Source organism: Coturnix japonica, chromosome 2, assembly GCF_001577835.2.
Source record: "Coturnix japonica isolate 7356 chromosome 2, Coturnix japonica 2.1, whole genome shotgun sequence".
In the NCBI taxonomy this organism is placed as follows: Eukaryota; Metazoa; Chordata; class Aves; order Galliformes; family Phasianidae; genus Coturnix; species Coturnix japonica.
Genome location: NC_029517.1, coordinates 40,795,487 through 40,816,563, shown reverse-complemented (window position 1 = coordinate 40,816,563; position 21,077 = coordinate 40,795,487). Strand labels below are relative to the sequence as shown.

Genomic DNA, 21,077 nt, shown 5'->3' with positions numbered 1-21,077 from the left:
CAGACCATCAGGCCTAGTAATGTGAAATACAGGTACTCCTCCTGAAAGTCTTTAGAGTATGTTGGTATTGCATTGTTGACAGAATGCAAGTCAGTGCACTACAAGTACTACAGTAGAACACCAAGGTACCCTAAAGACTTTCAAGACTACAGAAACAAAGAGTCAGAGCAGAGCTACTAAGTCAGTTTGGTAAATAAGAAAAAAACGGGGAAGGTGCCAACCAGAATGATCTTAAACATTCCCCAGAGGTGGGCCTGTACTAACTTCATCAAGTTCAACAAGGCCAAGTTGCATTGAGTGTAGGGCCCTGCAGCTGGTTTGGGGTATTCCCACACAAATACTGGCTTGGAGAACGGCCTGAGAGCAGCTCTGAGGACTTGGAGGTGTTGGTTGATGAGCTCAACGTGAGCTGGCAGTGTGCACATGCAGCCCAGAAAGCCAACTATATCCTGGGCTGGATGAAAAGTAGTGCAACTTGGCAGGGTGAGGGAGAAGATTGTCTCCCTCTGCTTTGCACTTGTGAGGCCCCTCCTGCACTACTGCATCCAGCTCTGGGTCCCCAGCACAACTATGTGGAACTGTTGCAGCAGGTTCAGAGGAGGCCAAAATGATGATCACAGGGCACACAAATGCAACGGAGACAGACTGAGAGCTGGGTTATCCAGACTGGAGGAGTGAAGGCCTTGAGGAGACCTTACTGCCGTCTTCCAATAAGTAAACGGGGCATACAAGAATCCTGGAGAGGGACTTTCTGCAAGATCATGTAGTGATAAAACAAGGAATAATGGTTTTAAACTAAAGGAAGGTAGATTCAGATTATTTTCAAAGACAAATCTTAAAAGGTATGGGGGGTATGAGGGTAGTTTTAGACATTAGGAAGAAATTTTTTACTCGGCAGGTGGTGAGACACTGGCACAGGTTGCCCAAAGTTGTTGATGCCCCTTCTCTGGAGGTGTTCAAGGCCACACTGGTTGGGGCTTTGGGCAGCTTGATCTAGTGGGATGTTTCCCCAGCCATAACAGGGAGAATGAAATTAGATGGTCTTTATAATCCCTTCCAATCCAAAGCATTCTATGATTCAATTACTGCTATAACAAGCTAGAGGACACCTTAACCTGATTTTCCTTCTTGCACTCTGTAGCTGCTCAGCAGAGCAGACACTATGCTTACACACCATATGTAAGCTACAGAAGCAACAAATCAGCAAGATGGTTCATGCTTACCTTTTCAAAAACATAAAGCAGATGCTCTTTTTGCAATTCGTGTCCATTCAACTGAATTTAGGTTCAGCCACAAAGGCAATGAATGTATACCTCCTCTTGATGTAAAGCAGATTGAAACAACTTGTAGGACTCGTTATTTTAAAAATATAAGGGGAAGGTAAAAGATAAAATCCTGGTTCCTTTGAGGCCAGTGGGATTTCTGCTCAAGTACTCTTGCGCACTAACTCACTAATCCTCTTCAACACATCTCTGGGGCCTAAACATACTTCTGCAGGGTACTCTGTCATGTATGAGAATGTCAGGATTACACCTAAAATTGACTCAGTCTCCACTTGTACTTACTTATGAATAAAAACTAGTCCCAGCATAATAAACAAAAAACCCATGCAAACTTTCTTCCTCAAAAGAAAATACTAAATACATAACTTATAATTACCTTACACAAGATTGGTCCCACCTTACACAGGAACCACAATTTTTTTTCAACACAATGAGTAAAAACTGCTAGGAATTATTTATTCAATTCTAAGTGGCCTTACTTTCACACGGAATGTCATTTAGTTTTTAGAGAGATCAAAAGTGTTTATAGAATTCTTAAAGCAATGTTTAGAAGCTCACCAGTTGTGCTTCGTTAATCCTTTCAAGCTATTTAAAGCCCTTGTATGTTACCTTAATGTCTTTCAGATGCACCGGGATTCAGTATCACTTTATTAATCATCACAGTCATATATAAATAATACAATTACATAGCTTAGGAAGCGTAGAACTGTTATATCATCCCTGGTTCACAATCTGACAGAAGTTCTTCCAAATTTATCTGCACTGTTAAAACATATGGCACACCACTGAAACAAGAAATCTTAGTGTCAATCCAGAAAACAAGAATTGTCAGTTTTTGTCATGTTTGTGTAAAGAAAAGAAAGCACAGGAGGAAAACCCATAAGCACCAATTCTGTAAAGGCACAGTGAAAACCCATGCTCATGAAAGAGTCAGTGCATCACAGAGGTGATCTTTCAGAGGTGGTTCCTGTGATATGTTCTGGAGCTTAAAGAACAGTTTTGAGGTATATCTATCTGGAACTACGAGTGACCAAAAATAATAATAAGGCACAATGGTGAGTGTTCACTTTTATAGTGTACTTCGTGGTGATCTCACTCATCAGGATTCATTCTTTTCTTCCACTTCTAACAACTCATCAAGGAATTCCACAACTTCACCCTAGAAAAAATTAAAATTAAGAAATAGTTTAACTGTGTACTCCAGTACTTACAACTTCCAACCTGCCAGTACACTGTACCAACACAACACAACAACATAACAATCAAACTTACTTTCTTTAAACTGCTCTTGGCATAGTCATATACCACACATTTGTCTTCCTGCAGCCAGGCCTTCGGGATGATACTGTCCCCTCAGCTGGAATTTACTGCCTTGCCAACCAGAGTTGTGTTGAAAGAAAGTCACCCTTGTTTGGATGCTCACTTTCATAGCTCCTTCACCCCTCAAATCTAAGTCTTTGCCAACTCTACCAGGTTTCTGGTTAATGAAGGCTGCAAACAGTGACTTGGAACCTTAATTAAATTTTAAGCACATTTTTATCTTGGAAGGTATTCATTAGGAGGACAACACCTTCCAGATATATGCAGTTTCAGACTCAAAAGTTCACTGCTCTGTTTTATGATCAGGAAAAAGCATTCTGTCTGAAGACAGTGAAAATAACAGGAAGAACTAGAGTTTTGATGAACAATTGTATTATGGACACGGTGATTAAAAATACTAACATCACATTTTTGAGACGTGTGATTAGTGAGGAGAGAAACAATAAGAACCAAGCAATCAAACAACAACAACAAAAAGAAGTGAGACGAAAGCCAGCTTAAGTAACTGCTGCTTTTGTTCCCCATTTCACAGTTCCATCTTAAAAGACTGTTCTTAAAAGGCTGTTGAGTTTTTCCAGCTGTGGTTTTAGAAAGTCCTGAAGGATGGCAATTTATTTTGCTTTGAATTTATTCAAAACATCTAAATTTCCAGTTCAAAAAAAACACGAGAAAAAAATGCCAGAACTTTCATATTCTCTGCTTGTCTTCCTGATTGCAGGAAGTCTAGCAACTGGAAAACAGGAATTCAACATTTCTGCACGTTTTCTTTTGTTAGAAGTATTTTGATTGCCTAAGGAGCCCAATCACATGAGGAACTTAACACCACTTCACAAATGCATAAGAAGAAAATAGCCACATAGTCCAATAGTCACTAAGTAAGCCTTTTAAACAAAGGTCCAGAAGAATTACAGACAGGTTTTCTTGCACAGCTTCTAAAATAGTGGGCATAAACATTTAGGTGCCTCTTGAAGGACTACAGAGATGCAGGCCCTATTAACTATAAACTTTGTTACATAATGAGGAATGTGGGTATCTCCTACAAAGGCTCTCAAAACTAATTCAGACCAATACTCTTACACCTCAGGGTCATCATTTAATGAAAGAAAAACAGATACTATAAATGAATTCTCTTTTTAGACTGCCTGCAAAGACAAATCTCAAAAAGCCTGAGAGATGGGGTGAAGGGCGTAAACATTTGACTGTATGACCTAGAATAAAATACGAGGAAGACAGTGAGATTTCAATACTGTGACTTTAGTAACTCAGACACATGGGAGCTTAATTTGAGATACTGTCACACTCATCAGTAAGGTGGGATATTCCAGAAAACACAGGATGCCTGGATGTTGATTATTTTTAAGAAGCCGAATCATTATCATCATAGTTAAAGTCAAAAGGTGTAGTTGAAATATTTTTGCCTGCACTTCACAGTAAGAATGTAAAACATCCAGTCACTGACCATACTGTATTTGGCATCCTGATGAAAAGTGATAATACTACATCAGAAGAGTTTATCACATTGTCACAGTAACAGCTGTAACCAGATTCATCACTGTTTTTGCTCTATTAGCACTCCCTTGACACTGCATCAAGCATTTTGCATGCCTGATGTCAGCAAATACTTCCTAGAAGTTAATTCCAGGAGAAAAGGTCAATGGTATAGTGGGCTCCATCAGAAGAGAGGTGATGGTCTCCTACTATTCTGCCCTTGTGAGGCCCCATCCAGAGTACTGCGTCCAGGCGTGGGGCCCCCTACACAGAAGTATGTGGAGCATTAGGAGAGGGTCCAGAGAAGGACCATGAATGTGGTCCAAGAGCTGGTGCACCTTTCCTTTGAAGACAGAATGAAGGAACTGGGCTTGTTCAGCCTGGATGAGAGAATATTGTGGGGAGACCTCATTGCAATATTTAAAGGAAGATTATAAACATGAGGGAAATCAACTTTTTACGAGGGTGGATAGTGATAGGACAAAGGGGAATGGTGTTAAACTAAAGGAAGGGAGATCTAGATTAGATGTCAGGGGGAAGTTCTTTACTGAGAGAACAGTGAGGTGCTGGAACAGGTTGCCCAGAGAGACTGTGGATATTCCTCACTGAAGGTGTTTAATGCCAGGCCAGAGGGGGATCTGGGTTGGCAGCACTGCCTGTGGCAGAGGGGCTGGAACTTGATAGTCCTTGAGATCCCTTCCAACCCAAGCCGTTCTATGATTCTATGACTCTAAGAAAAGCCTCCAGCCTTCTTGTATCTGATAACTTCATGTGAACTTTCAGACCTGGAATCGGAAGACAATTCTCTGGTATGATTTAAGCATTCAGTGTGACAGACTTTTTCTTGTTACCTACCTAAATAAGAATCACAACAAATTCTACATGTGAAGATGGATGCAAAACTGTAATTCTTCCTGCTGACAGCTACTACAGGGAACACCAGCCACCCAGGTCTAATGCAGGTTATGTAAACATGCTGCTCAGACAGTGTTGATGTAAATCAAGGTTCTGCCCACAGTGTAATGTAGCTGTCTGGCTAATATCTAATAGGTCAATATGTAAATACTGATTAAGCCTGGGGAAGGGCCAATTTTTCTGCGTACAAGTACTTAGCTGATCATTAGGCAGCTGACCATTGGAGAGTACACATACAGACTGCTTGGTCCATTCCTGAGAAGCATGCCTTAATTGCAAGTTGCCCTGCAAGTGGTTTGATCTGATGACCAAAAGCTGGCTTGCAACTCTGTCAGCACTCCATGAGCTACCAACCTGTATGACAAACCTCTTTCCTCTCTCCATCCAGGGTCTATCAGCAAAGTGGGAATGACAAGAGGAATGCATGGAAAAAGATGGACAGGTATAGCTTAAAATATGGGAGGATATGGATATAGCAGCAGGGGAATGCTACCAGACAGGTGTGAGTGGTAGGAAGAATCACAGAAGATGATCAACTGGAGCCTCCAGTTAGCCGTTAGATAAGCAGATTGAGTACCCTTGGCTTAGAGTAACAACTAGACAGAGACTTAAACAAAAAGAACAAATTTTGCACTACAGTAATTCAAGGTCTTACAGCGGGTAAATGAATAGGTGGATAATAATAAATAATGATTTTAAAATAGAATTATTGGTTAATGCTATATAAGCTAACCCAGGCTATCAAGGCTGGTACACAAGCTATTCTAAGAAAAGCTAGAGCATTTGAAAAAGTAAGCCCTAAAAAGGAGGAAAAATGCAGAACTCTTCACTTACTACCACAAGTTGAGTGTCCAAGACCAAGGCATGCATTTGGACCAGGGATTGTTACTGACCCTATCTTAGGCAATATTAAGTGTTGCACTCACATACAAAAAACCTTTTAGAAGAAACATCTGCATTTTGGAGATTACTTTCCAGCTATTAAAATAAACAGCAAAGACGAAAAGCTCCCAATACATGGCTCAGTTATAGTCCAATTGAGACTGGTGGTCAAGCACCAACTTTTCTTTTGCCAGCTGCATTTAAAAATAGAAGCAACCAGTTGTTGTACCAGTGTCTGTACTGCTCACTGACAGGCCCAGATGCTTTGCTTTTGGTTGCTAAGACTAAGTAAGCCTTACTTTCTGCATAGCAAATATTAATCATTCATAGGTCCTTGCCTCTAACTACAGTCTGTTCTGTCCTTTCTCAGTGTGGACTGGAAAAGTTCTGGGAAAAACAGCTTTCATATGACAATGCACACTTTCCACGCAGATTAGCTGATGGCATTTTGTACAGGGATTCTATATGCAGTACAGTGCAATAGCCTGTCACTCAGGGAAGTAACAGAATATTAGCTTAATAATTTCCTAGAATGAATTAAGACGTATAGAAAAATACTGTTGTGGACATAAACTCGTGCCTGACTGAGATCAGTGAATGAGTAAGGAAAAGCCTGTATTCTCGCTAATCTAAGAAACTGAGACTTAAGAGATTGCATAGAGAAAGAAGAGCTGACCAGATCTTTGTTTCCTTATTATCTATCCCACAAAATGTAGGTGGCTATGTTTTGGTAGTGGGAAAGTTTCAGATGTGGCCTCTATGACAAGAGGCCAGAGGCTGCTCTGGAAGTCCTAAGGTATCCTAAATCTCCCTACCTAATTTGAGTAATTAGTGAGAACGGCAACACAGTTAGATTCACAAAAAAACAGATTTAGTCCATTTTTCTCAAGTCTTCAAGGACTAATAAACATTTTGCATGGGGTAAGACAAAGGTTTGATATGGTTGACTGTGGAAGATGTGCTTTGCAGGCCTGAGCATGTGTCAATAAGGGGTCCAGCCACAGTGCCCAAAAGGTTTATTCAGACTTCAATCAAGAAGAAGTTCCTTGATCTAACGCTCAGTTAAAATATGAGAGTTCAGTGTAACCACCTTCCAGGTTCTCTATGAGCACTGAAGGCCAGACTTGACATTCCTTGCATTCTAGCAGGAAAAAAACCTCCTCAATTATTTGCGCAGAAAAATAATTTGGCTCTTCACTTGTTTATATTTCAGATGCTCAGTCAACAGTGTGACCCACTGTCATCTGCTTTTAGTGATTCTTTTTTTTAATTTTAAAAGAGCTTAGTTATTCCCTATCCGGAATACCTGCTTTATTCAAATATTTTTCCATTTCGTTTTTTTATTGCATATTCTGAACATAAATTGTTCTCTCTCCATATACTGTAGGAGACTGTAGTACGCTGCAGTGATTACAATATTTTACAGTAACCTAATAAGTATGCTTTCCTCTTAACAATTTTGTAATGCCTATAAAACATGAGTCAATTCAATTTCAAAGCAACGACAAAACACTGCTTCCCCTGCACTGAAAACAGAAGTTGTCTAGTGGCTCTGTTTCTAAACTCTGCTTATGCTGTTTTTGCCACTTTCTGATGTACACGAGGCCTTAAGCAAATTGGTGCAGGTAAAAATTCTTTTTAACTTCTTATCTAATCCCAACACTTAAGCCCTACTATGCTTCCCACTGTAGGTGGCTTAAACGGAAGGAGAAACAACTTAGACTACACTGTAAGTTCAATGGTAAAATAGCAAGAGGGAAAAGATACTTCTGAAGAGAGACAGATATATAGGCAGGATCTCCAGTAAAGAACAATGATGAAAAATAGCCTTTTTCTTTTCCTTGAAAAAGCTGGTATTGTACAACAATGTCAGTTAACTACAGCTTCTCTCTTAAACAGCTGCCATCAGCTTTTATCAGTGTTGTAGCTGTGTAGTTCTGAGGTCAGGGCAGGGTTTATATGTCCACATTTACAACATGCTGTTATGAACACACTGTATAAATCATTTGAAAGTATGTAAAATGTGAGTTCATAAAGCCAAAAATATATTGTTAGTGATTTCTGAACAGAAAAACAGGCTGAATTCAGATCACAGTTTGCAACCAGTAGTCTACTGGGCTCTCCTGCCTTGATGATATTCCGTATCTTTCCACCACTCATTAGTTCAACACTAAATCTCCTTTGCATCATACCTAGGCATGGGGCAACTAAGTCTCAGATGTTGTACAAATGGAAGGGGACACGATTGACAAACGAAGAGCAGAATGGCAAAAAGACAAAAAACAACTAATGGACCAAGGCTGCCAACAGTTTTTCACCTATTGATTAAGTACTGAAAGAAAAATGACACTATTGGATCATCTCAGCCAAATATTTGTGGTTCCCATGTAATTTTGAATAGCTAAGAAGCAAACCCTGAAAAAAAAAAGAGTCCTCAAGAACACTGAATTTATGCACCAGAAACTTGTCTCCTGTAATTAGTGTAGTGTTGAAGTTACATTTGCACTAGCTGAATATCTGGCTCTTAATAGCATTTAATTTTGTTATTTAAATCTGTGCGGTACTGGGAGTTAAAACTATTAGAGCGTTTATGTGCTACACAGCTGAAAAGAAATCAAGAAGCTTGATTGTCCATGGGCAACTAAGATGACAAGGCTGTGTAATGCTCTGTTAGCTACACTGTGGAAAAGTCTTTAAGGATACTTAATAATTGCTTTTAAGAAAAAGTTATTTGTAGCAAGTTGGTGCTAATATTCTCTGTCACCTCTACTGTGTTAAATGTTTGAACTAAAGTTTTTCATTTCCTCGCGGAAAAACATTAATAAAGTAACATGAACAGGACAGTATTTCTTGTACCATATGCAAAAATCATTACTATGTGTTCTAGCCTCTGCCATTACTGCAATGTATTATTGGAAGAAGCCACAAGTTCTCTCTTGCTTTGCTAATGGGATTTTAAAAGGCCCATGGATGATTTGGAATATAGGAAAACTGTAAAGTTTGAAAAAAGTAAGATTCTCCTTTTGAGAATAAGGACATACATGAAGAGATTCTTCAGCTTCACTCAAAGAAAGAGAAGGGTTTTTTTTCCCCCCCTTAGATGATTTTTATATGTTCGTTGGCTCACCAGCAACATAGAGCCCACAGAAAGCAAAGATGGAGCACAAAAACTCACAAAAGGCATGGTCTGTGGATCAAGTGGCTTAAATGAACTGTGTGTACTAGAAAGAGAGGTTGCCTCCCTCCTTAACAATTTTTAATAAAGCTTTTACTGTAACATTTTATCTGAGTTTTTCATCAGTTTTCCGCATTCCCATCAAATAAACTTTTCTAACTGTGCCAGGAGAAATATTAAAAACTATTCCATTTATAATACCATGTCCTGCACATACAGCAAAAACTACGAGGCAGCGATTTTATCTCTGTGCTATTCCTGCTCTTTCTGGACTCCCTGGAAGACTCTTGCAGCCAAGAAGAAGCTCTGGTAGCCAGGGATTTATGAGTTCACTACCAAAATCCAGAGCCAAGCCAGAGGCATGGACAGCCTCCATCTCTCCATCTCTCCTAGGTTCTTCAGTCCTATTAAGGGAAAGCACAGAAGACCTTATAGCTTTTCTCCAGGAAATGAGAACGATAATTTTTCTAATATGAAGAGTGTGAGGTAGGGATGTAGGTGGCATGGCCAGGCCTGGTAATTTTGGTTGTTTAATCCAAATATAGCCCATATAATGTCACTTTCTTGTCAATTAAACTTCTGTGGAAGTGTCATTTCCACTCTTCAGCCCTTCTGTAGACTGCAAGGTCATTTATCACTGCACCCGTGAAATGGGCTACAGGAACTAATGCCAACTAATGAATGTTGTGGGTTTTTTTCCCCTGTATTAAATGCTTGAGATTGAAGACTCTGTTTATAATTCCTTCTTCTAACAACATATAGGGAAAGTCTTCAAAATAGACTGTTCACCTCAAGTATACTGCCCCATGCCATGACTGCATACTGTGCTTTGACAATGCCAGCAATGAAGTATTTCATCATTTGAAGACTTTTTAAAATCTTTAATATGAAAAGTACTGAAAACAAAATGAAATGGAACTCAAACCCTCATAACATACCTGAACTGTGGGAGACAAAGAAATGATCTTTCAACAGTTCAACTACTTTTCCCACACAAGAAAACCACTTTCCGAATTTCAAGCCTAATATTAGTCATTATATGTTACTTGGCTATGAATTCCAACCATTACAGATGTAAGACTGGGCGACTAAAATATTACTGTGCAGAAGAAAGCAAGTGGTAACAGGACTTCCTCTTGATAAAATTACAGTTTAGGTAGGGACTCCTGGACAAAATTAAGAGGGTTTTAAAATGTAACTTAAACAATGCTTCAGAAAGAAAAGGAAAAATATTTGGTTTAAATATATATACAACTTCTCTGCCCCCTGGTGTTACAGCTTACAAAATTAATTTTCTTTTGGGGGCTGGGTGCATTATACCTACCCCTGTTTTAAAACGTGATGTGAGTGCTTTATCACTCTTTGGGCTTGTTTCCTGTATTCATTTACAAAAGCAAAATTTAAGATGAAGTGGTCATAGTCATCAGAACATTTCTCCACAGTACAGAAATCCTGGGTTTCTAATTACTTTTCATTTTCATGTGTGTTTTTCAGGTTTGGTTTTTTCAAACCGTGATTTTCTACCTAGAAAACTCACCTCATCATCATCCATTAGATGTTCCTTTGCAAATTCATACATTTCCAGCTGGAGCGTGGTTATGTTGTGATATCGAACTGCATCCTATAGAAAATAAAAATTTAAATTGCTATGCTACTTGAGGGTGGTAAGACAGAGGAATGTCATCACATGTCACCCAAAACTATTCAAGTGAAGCTAGACCCACATTTAGCAGAATGTAGGTCTCAGAGGGTTTAAAATGTTTGAGAAAGGAAACAGCAGAACAGCATACAGCATATCCAATGTCTTCTGTGGATCCTACTAAGCGTAAGCTCCATCAGCGTGAGAAGAACAAAGCACTCTCCTATTTCTCATGTTTCAAAGCATTGGCGAGTCTGAGGATAAGGAATGAGACTGCCAGAGCCAAGCAGAAAGCAGCCTGTTGCCTGCATTCCAGTGGGCTTTGGATATGAGAAAGCTTCCATCTCTCCATGTGCTGGCATAAGGCGGCAGGCAGTTCTGGGAAAAAGAGACACTGAGGTATTTTGAATTGTAATGACTCACCAACACAGCCTGTCTGGGAGTGAGAAATTCTGTATGGTCATCTACCTACCTGTCCCTCAGTTCCCTGTGTGTTTGCCTGGACAGCACAGGGTAGCTGTCACTCTCAGAACTGTGAATGCTGCCAGAAATATACTTTGACTATTCCATTTAATTCTTTTCAGGGAGGAAAACAGGAGACTTCCCCTTCCATGGGGACATCTAAAGCTTAGAGTTAAATGCTGCTGTTGCTCTGGTACCACTTTGTGAAAATAAACCAGAGACATGGTTTTCCTAGGAAGTGATTGGGACAGAAAGCAACTTCTTTTCATAGCAAGACAGATCAAAGTACAAGAAAATACAGCTGTATACATTTGATATTTAATATTTAAAAATTAAATTATCTGTAGCCCCAACTCCTGAGAAGTTATCAATGAAACATTCACAGTGAATGTGTAGGGCCCTTGTTCTGTCCTTTCTGCACATGGATGCCAAATCTGTTTGTGGTCTGTAGTTTTAAACTGCTTCTACCCCTCACTCCCACCAACGTCAAATATTGTCTCCAGTATGGTTACAAAGCACAGTTTTGTTCCCAACAACAGCAGCAGAAGAATGGTCTCTTTCCTGTGTGAACTCAGACTCACAGCTGCTGCCTGAAAGAAGCAAATGCATCTTCTCTGTATTCTGCCTCTGCAGGCCTTGAGGACAGCCTTGGCTTCCAGCATGCGAATAAGGTGTGTTGCACAGAACCTGACAGCTGCTCACAAACAAAAAATGCTTAACAGATGGAGTGGTATTTTTACTTAAGCTGGCTGGCCTGAGGGGAAGGAAAGCATTATCAAATTATTTCATTCATTATTACATTCATTATCCAATCATTATAAGTATGAACTGCTCTGCAGTGTTGCTATGGATAAAGCAAGTCACCTAAGCGCTGCACAGATATACTGAGCTTAAGTATAAGCTGAAGAACAGAGGGATGTGCCTTTGGGCCAGCACTGGTCTCAGTGACTGAGGTGTCTGAAGAAGCAACATAGGAAGGACAACTTGAACATCATCAGCCTGAGGGATGCCTGATGTTGATTCAGCTAGGACAACTTAAATGACTCTTGCATGGGGAAGTCATGCCCTAAGAAAAGGGACTAAATTTGTGGAACATGACTAATTACTTGTACAGTGTATACCACTGATGCTTAAGGAGTCACACAGGTGCCATAAAGCAGCTAATTCGCTGCATGACATGAATCCTGCTACCAAGAAAATCCGACTTGATCATCACATTTCAAGCTGCTGGTCTACAAGATGTCTTTAAATGTTAACAGAGAACCCTGGACATGGAAAATTAAAAACAGCACAGAAATCCATTTTTAGAGTTATTTTTCAAAGCCAGAGCAAAATCACTGGATGTTTGTATGGTGTTTTAAATAATTCACTTACTGATCTGGGCTGAAAATCCTCTTCTTGAAGTCCCCATTTGTCTTTGTGGTACTGATAATAGACCATGTTCTGTTTCATTACTTCATCTTTCTGGTCGAATAGAAGGTAACTAGCAGCACAAGAGGCTGCATTCTTCATGTCATTCACTAATTAATAAACACAGAAACAAATCCACACAATGTCAATAAACAAAATACATTGCTACCTTTCCACCATCTGCATTAAATATACATTAAAAAAACAATGTTTCTGAGGAAGAATATGCTATTTTGGTGTTCTGAAACAGGTAAGGTTGTGATTCAGAAATGGAGACTTACCTAACGCAAACTTATGGCTAAAAGAGTCAGGTCATGAACAAGAGTAATACAAGTTACTTGGCTTGCCTAAGAACTACCTTCTTCTTTGCAGGGAAAATGTGGATAACTCACCATCAGCACAGAAGATGACAGTTTTCCTATGACATCATTTTCTCATGGTGGTTTTTTAGGATAATTCTAACTAAGTGTCTCTCCAAGCTACAGAATCAGTGAGGCATCAACCCGCTGCTTGGGGATGCCTACTGTGGCTTTTGTTATAAAACAAAGAAAAAAATTCATTTTTCAAAGAAAAAAATTTCTTGATTTGATGAAGATGGAAGAGTTAATATGTGCAGGCAAAAAACATACGCAAAAGTCACTAATGGCTTAGCTGTATATGGCTCCCTATGCCTTTTCTTTGGTGCTGGAGCCTGAAAGAGCAGCACTAAGGGTTAAATGTGTTCTTAACAGTGCAGGAAGTTCCTCAAGAAGCCACAACATTCACTGAATGACTTACCTATCAAAATGTGTAAGCAGTGTAAGAACACTATCATTTCTGTTTGTTCTGTGGCCCTCTCTTTCTTTAAAATGCACATAGCCTCATGTGATCTATTCTAATGGGACTATGAGAAACCACAAGGAAAAAGAGAATGGTATGAAATACTCTGCAGGTTTGTTTCTGGAAGAAATTCTGAATAATAAATTGAGAATTTAGTATTAATTCAGTAGGTACTGTCATGTTAAATGTGTTGCCTGAGGTCATAATCTTTCTTCTCTCTTAATGAATAAGTAAGAAATATAAGAATACAGTTCTTGTTATTAGTATACATTCAGCTGCTTAGCCATATGGGTCCAAAAGCTTGGTCACCTCTTTTTAATTTGTATATAGGTGTGTAGAATGCATCAGTGCCACTGCATGTGTTCTAGTGTATAGGAAGTGGCTGACACTATTCACCCTAAGATGTCATATTATGAGACACTTCATAAAGGCGTAAGAGCTGGTGTATTGCATATTTTATCATAAAAAACATATGATGAACATATAATGTTTATATGAAATTCTGAAAAGTGCAAGTACATTGTGCTGGCAGCAGGTATTGTATAGAATGAGGGGTGGTGATGTGTCAGATCACCCTTGCTCTGTAACTGTCACAATTTTCCAGCACTTAAGTGGAGATAGTTACAAGCAATAATATCTTAAAACAAAGGGGTTTGCCTGGGCAGAATTCAACCTCTATGTTTAGAAATTCACTTTGTCATGAACAATTTTATGAGACAGGGATCCATCATGTTCGTCTCCTGTGTCTACAGTTATATGCTGAGAGAAAGATATGGGGCATCTCAGATTTACAGCCCCTGCATGGGCAAAAATGCAGTTTCTGAAGGTCACTATTTATTTCCAGTGTGGAAAAACAAGGAATGGAAACTCTCCCACACCATCCCAATTTTATTTAAGTCCATTAAATCACTACTTACATTTATAATACGCAAATTGTAAGTAATGGTACATGGTGGCCACAAATTTCTCAACAACAAAGCCTCCTATAATGGGTGTCAGGTTACTTTCACACTGCACTTTGCATGCAAGGACTTCAATATAATGATCTAGAAGGAAGAAAACAACAACACAGGATATAAGTAGAACACACTGTTATAACCCTTCCCAGTAGCTACCCATCAAAATTTGGCCGTATAATGTTTAAGTCCTGTGCATCTGAAGCTTGCTGCTTGGAATTACTGAAGTACATCTCCAGTGCTGGCACTCAGCCCCTCTGGTAAAATCAGTAGGATCAGGGTTTCGAGGATATTAAACCTACAATTCCAGAGAACTGAGCAGTTAGGTTTCACTGACACCTACAGGCAGTCTGTGGTGGTAGGTTTTATACAAAACATTATGGACTACAGTGTTCATGTCCAAACTGTAACAAGCAATGGTATTTCTTTGTAATTTCATTGAATTATTGCATAATTGAGGTCTACCTTAGCACAGTGGTATCACAGAGAAAGGCATTGGGTAATTGCAAAATAAATCTCTAGGGATGGCTGCATTTTATGCCAGGTGTTTGGATGTCCTAAAAGACATGACGTGCTATCCTAATCTAAAAGACATGGATATGCTGCACACTACAAAAAAACTTTAATCCAAAAAAGGTTTAAGATCATGTGCTTTCCCAGTCTGAAAAACTAGGTACAATGGGGTGGGACTAGAAGTGATTTTTTCTTCAAGAAAATATGTTCCAAGAAAGTCTTCCATAAAAGAATTCCAAGACTTTTCAGGACATGCACACAGTATTTGAAATGTACTGTCCACACCTGGGATGATATCATGTGGTACTTCTAGCTTTCTGTCTCACCACTACTGCTGGAACAGTCTTTTCCTTCCATGGAGGAAGATCAAGTGCTAGTCATAAATGAACACCGACAGAGTGAACGAGTTACAGACATCCTTTACAGTGGTTTGGGGATCCAAACCATGGGGGCTCTGGCTCATTGGGGAAGAACGCCGGTGTTTCCTGGTTTACTGTCTATTAATTTTCCTCCACTCCTTATCTACTGTTCTAGGCACTTGCCACCTTTGCTGAAGTAAGGCAAACACTCTTGATTTCCAAGTAAACGTAAGAACTCTGCTTCGATTCTCTGGCCACACTTGCTCATGTTACAGAAAAGTAAACCAGAATTCAAGCACTTTTCAGTGAATCTAATGAACTCATATTGGCCCAAACTAAACAGGGGGCACCATGAGCAACTCCCACTGCAAACTAAGGAAGGAGGACTTAAGTAGCTGATCCTATAGATGAAACAGAATATACTTTCAGGACTTCTTTCTCGACTATTTCCTAAGTACTCACCAGCAATGGAAAGATAGAAGTCTTTAAAATCTTTAATCTCTCGGGAGCCTTCACAGGCTGCTATGCAGTCATCGTAGGCTTTGAAGAAATCAGGAAGAGCCAGTTCCATGTCTGAGATGGATGTTCTCCAGTTGTCACCATTGTATGCTCTCACAGCTCTGACAAAGAGATTCTGAAAAACAGGCAGGAATGAACTACCAGTAAGTGACCTGTGGAAAGCTGTATGTAAATTCAAGTACAGTAAGTGATGTCCCAGCAATTCTGAATTACTAGGTAAGCTGCTACCCAGCTAGTATGAAACAGATGATGAACAGATTTTATCAGATATTTCGTACATAGTTGAGTACATTTGCTCCATTTCAGACAAACCGGAACGCCTGCTGGAAAAAGATAGTGTGGTTCCAAAGACCATATTTTGAGATAGAGATTTTCAGTGGAGTCTTAACACCAAAAAACAACTTTAAGCTGTACCTCTACAGCACTCACAGCGTTTGAATAACTCCATGTACTTGCTTACTTCCATTAACTATCTGCACGTAGTAGCTTGCAAGTACACCACTCCACATCATTTGCTTTGACTTATGGAACAGTGAAAAGCAAATGATGTGAGAACTATTGCAGGCATTAAAAAAGAGGAACAGAGATGTCTGAGGTAGATAATAAGATGGAAAGGAGAGGTAGGAGCTGAGAATGTGTAAGCAAATGAGATCTTCAAATCACACACAGTAACAGAATGGTTCCAAAACACTGTACTGGGAATAAACACACCTCGTAAGGCTTTGTCTCCAAGTCTTTAATGTGCTCCTCAGCATCAGGTATGCTCTTATAGTAGGCCATATTTCTTTGCATCATTTCATCATCTGGATGCTTCAGAAGAAAGGTGTGAGCTGCTGCAATAGCTTTTGGAAGGTTGTTTGCCTAAACATGGAAATGGGGGAGAGAAGGGAGAGGGAAATAAAGGTTAATTGGAAAAAAATATCAGATTCCTGCATGATCTGTATTTCCAAGCTTACCACTGCTATGACCACATTCTCAGCAGACATAATGCTACAGCAAAACTGATACAATACTTCTCAGTTTTACTCCTAGCTGCACCACAATGAACATTTCACTTCTATTATGAAATATTTATATTATTTCATGTCTATTACTGTTGAAAATAGCATAAATGATTGTAAGTCAAAAAGAACACTTTTTGCCCTTCTCACTTCTCTGTTCATAAAGCTGACAAAGCATAAAATTATACTGTTACTCATGTGTAGGATTAATCACACAACAATTACTGATGCCAAGCTATGGATACTGAGCAGGAACCATCACTTACCCCCTCCCCATGGTGTTTATGTAGCCTATTTGCCTAGCAGCATGGAAAACAACGCTATGATAATATACTATCTGGGTAGTGTTACAGACTTAGACTAAATAGTAGGTACTTGTTCAATAACTGTTCTAATATACTACATGATTTTTGTACCAAATTTTACACTAAATTTAACCCCTGTATCAGAAGTATATCTTACTCATATACATATTTACATCTACATTTCTACCATTATTTTATGTGTATGTATATTTTATAATATATATATCTCATATATACCTATTTATATGGAGTACAACAGTACAAGTTAAAGCCCTAAGTACTTGTGAAATGTTAAGCACTTCTCTCTTGTAAGCCAAGATCCAGATCAGTCCATCCAGCTCACTGATGCATAGGTGTTACTGAGTTCCATTAAACATCTGAAATAGCTTATGGCAGCGTACATGTAAAACCATGAGCAAGAATCACAAGCATGTATGCACACACACTCATCCATTTGCATCCATAAAGGGCAGCCTTTCATTTCAGAGGAAACCTGAGAGTCTATCACACCGAAAGAAACACTTTGACCCTAAGACGAGCTCTCACTGCTGTGCTGCTCTAAGTGCCAATGCAATGGGATCACGCCAGCTGCATTTCCTGCCGTCCCTAAACTATGTACTTCCAGCCAGCCCACACGCTGCTGAATGCAGAGGGAAAGCACTTTCGTCAAATGCCTGAGTTCTCCCATGCTTAATGCTTTAACCCTATTTGCCGGGAAGCTGGCAAATCCCTCAGTTTTGCTTGGTACGCAGTTTATTCTTGATTGTAACGTTCGTGCTAAAAAAAAGCGAGTGAGAAAAAAAGAAAGCTGTGTAGAAACACATTCCTATGTAAACTGAGTGGCTACCAGGCAGCTCCCTCCAGAGGAGCAAACAGCAGCACAGGAACATCTGCTCCCGGGATCATCTAAGACGTGGCAAAATTTCACTCCTGAACCCACCTGAATAAATACGTGGTCACTCTAAAAAAATCCACAGAGTGTTTCCTTATGCTTTCTTTTTGTATTATATGTGATATTATGGAGGAAGAAGGAAAAAAAAGTGACACACTCTTTTGCTGAAAACCACCAGCCAGGATAAAGTCGTTTGCATGCAGCAGATTGTATTTTTAGAAGGCCCGTTCAGAGCTCTGCAAGTGAGGGTTGAAAGCTCAAAGCTGGAGTACAGTATAATAACAAAGATAATATAAACAACAGCACTGACCAGAGAAACACCAAACTACAGTTCACAGACCTACTGCAAATGGGCCTGGGAAGCAGCTTAAAGGCATATTCACATTCAAATCATTCACATATCAGAAACAATACGTAGGAATGATTTTTGCTCCAGAACCGTTCCTGATGTGGTACAATCATAGCCATCTTTGCATGTACCACAAGGGGAACAAATACAGAGAGACAATAAATAGAAACATCTGTGGTGATGTCATTTTTGGTATCTATATATGGCTGTGAGAGTTAGAAGTGCCTGTCATTGAAAAGAAATGTCCTATTCGGTACCTTCTACTCTCCACAGGAAGAAACTAAAACGTACTAAGGCAAGTTCTTCTGTACAGCCCTTGGGGTGGCTTTAAACACTCAGAACTACCCTGGTGTGATTCACTGTGCGTGGATACGGCTGACTGGTGTTCTATGAGAATATGTTTCCCTGTTTTGGTTTATGTAACTCGTGAAAATAATTTTAAATTTCCATATGGAAAAGACATTCCTACAAATATGACATATTAACAGTTACTAAGATATGTATGTTTAAGCAGCAGTCACAGAAGGAATGCACAAGCATACAGTCCTGGGTTACACCAGGACCAAATCCCTTAAAGAAACAACTACCCATTCAAACAAAAGAGGTCAGCTTATTTTCTTTCCTCAAAGATACTGCATTTATTGGGCATGCAAGTGACTGCAGATCTGAGGGAGTGGAATGATGACCCTGGTTTAGAGAACAAAAAATGAAGATGTGGAGTGGGAAAATTGTGCAATAGATCCTGGTCAGGAGGATGACAAGAAGCTACAGGAACAAGAACAAATATGGTGGAAGTGGAGTTCCCAGTCCTGAGTGGCCCAAGAGCAAAAGGCAAATATCATCCCAGGGCTGGCATCAGTGCTACACTCCAGCAGCCAGTTCTGTAAAATCTACAGAATCATTAATGTTGGGAAAGACCTATACCATCATCTAGTTCAACCATCAGCCCATCACCACCATGACAGATAACCATGTCTCTCACTGACACATCCACACGGTTCTTCAATATCTCCAGGGATGGTGACTCCAACACCTCCCTGGGCAGCCTGTCCCACTACCTCAACACCACTTCCAGAAGAAATGTTTCCTAATATCCAACTTCAACCTCCCCTGCCATGACCTAATGCCATTCCCTCCCATCCTACCACTGTTACCTGGGAGAAGAGGCTGACCCCCACCTCACCACAACATGCTTTCGGGTGGTTGTAGACACCAATAAAGTCTCCTCTGAGCCAACTCATCTTCAGACTGAACAATTCCAACTCCCTAAGATGCTTCTCATAAGACTTGTGCTCTTGACACTTCAGCAGTTTTGCTTTATGCCTTCCTGTGGATGTAACAATGCCAAAGCAGTGCAGGCACCATGCAAGCTGCATGCTGAGGGCTGCTGTGCTTGGAAGAATGAGACCAGCAGGCAGTGAGTGAGGAAGCTGGACATGCTGCAGGGGAAGAAGCAGAGATGAGTGCTTGCAATAGCACAGCGGAGACTGAAAGGGTCTGAGGTAGTTTTTAAACTAAGTCAGAAGAAAGTAATGCAGGTGGGAAGATGGGATGGCTGGGGGTAGGAACAGCATGGCATTGGGATAAGGAGGCAAGAGTCCAGTGGCCGCTTCTTGAGGAGAACTGGAAGCTAATGCAGGGCTGTGCCGGATGAGTTTTGAGTTAGGAGCCAGGCAGCGCTACGTGGGCAAGCGGGCTCGTGTGACAGCGGTGACACGAGGCAGGTGTGAAGGTGGAGAGGAGGCCGGGGAAGGGACAGGGTCTGGCCTCACCTTGAAGTAGGCGAACTGCAGGTACTTGTAGGGCTCGCGGCGCTGGAACTCCTCGAGCAGCTCGCGGCCGGGCTGGGCCTGGCGGAAGGCGGGCAGCCCCTGCTTGCAGCGCCTCAGGCACTGCGCCCTCCGCAGCACCCCGGCCAGCAGGCGCAGCTCGGCCAGCTCCTCATCGGCGGGCGGCGGGGCTGCGGGCGACCCGGCGGAGCTGCAGTTGTGGTGGCAGAAGGCCTCGCTGTCGCGCAGCAGGCGGTACAGCCTCATGCTCACCTCCAGGTAGCTGACGCTTTCGGGCCAGTTCTCCGTGCTGTACTGATCCAGGCCGTAGCGGTAGGCGGATTCCAGCGGCATCAGCTCGTCCCGCGGGAAGCTGCGGAAGCTGTACCGCTCGTACTGCGCGACAGCCGTGGCCAGAAGCGCCGCTAACAGCGCCCGCCACATCGCTGCGCCTCGGGCCCGGCCCGCAACACGTCGCCGCGCCGGGGAGAGACCGAGCGGGGAGACGGGGCGGGACGGGGCGGGGGGATGCGCGGCCGGGCGGGACCGCTTGTAGGAGGGAGGAACGGCGTCCGGTCTGGGAAGCTAAGCGGGGTAAACCCGGTTAGAACATGGATGGGAAGCTCTTAGGAATGTGCGGGCTCTGCAGGCAGCTTGCCTGAAGACTTTTCTCAGAATCATTTAAAATGTTAAGGCAGTGGGGGCCTTCCTCATCCCCTCAGGCACTGGGGCATGACCCTGGGCCTCATGGGGCTTGTGTGTGCTTGCAGGAGGTGTGAGCATGGGGAAAGTGACTACCACCATGCAGATGGAGTAGGTGCCAACTGCACAGAAGGAAAGGACTGGGGGTGTTAGTTGGCAGCCAGTTGAATGTGAAGCAGCAGTGTACACAGGAGGCCAGAAAGGCCAAAGGCATCCTGGATGGTATCAAAAGTAGTGTGAGCAGCGGGACCAGGAAGGTGATCGTCCCCCTATGCTCAGCCCTGGTGAGTGTTCAGATTGGGACCCCTCACTACAAGAA

General features: G+C 41.2%; 1 protein-coding gene across 1 annotated transcript; it reads right to left on the bottom strand.

The window, feature by feature from the left end:
• Positions 1–1,718: 1,718 nt before the first annotated feature.
• On the bottom strand, positions 1,719–20,565 carry CRTAP (cartilage associated protein). Its single transcript, XM_015854161.2, has 7 exons — positions 20,060–20,565; positions 16,452–16,601; positions 15,684–15,855; positions 14,311–14,439; positions 12,539–12,684; positions 10,601–10,684; positions 1,719–2,442 (listed from the first exon to the last, which is right to left on the bottom strand). Exons 1-7 carry the CDS (start codon positions 20,498–20,500, stop codon positions 2,383–2,385), a joined length of 1,182 nt encoding a protein of 393 aa, XP_015709647.1. The 5' UTR covers positions 20,501–20,565; the 3' UTR covers positions 1,719–2,382.
• Positions 20,566–21,077: the final 512 nt, after the last annotated feature.

Excerpts from the sequence above, each read along its gene's own strand:
- CRTAP (XM_015854161.2), bottom strand. The coding sequence starts at position 20,500 with ATGTGGCGGGCGCTGTTAGCGGCGCTTCTGGCCACGGCTGTCGCGCAG. Across the intron at positions 12,685-14,310 it reads ACAATTTGCGTATTATAAAT|TGAATGACATGAAGAATGCA; the intron begins GTAAGTAGTGAT and ends TTTATTAATTAG. Across the intron at positions 2,443-10,600 it reads ATCTAATGGATGATGATGAG|GGTGAAGTTGTGGAATTCCT; the intron begins GTGAGTTTTCTA and ends AATTTTTTCTAG.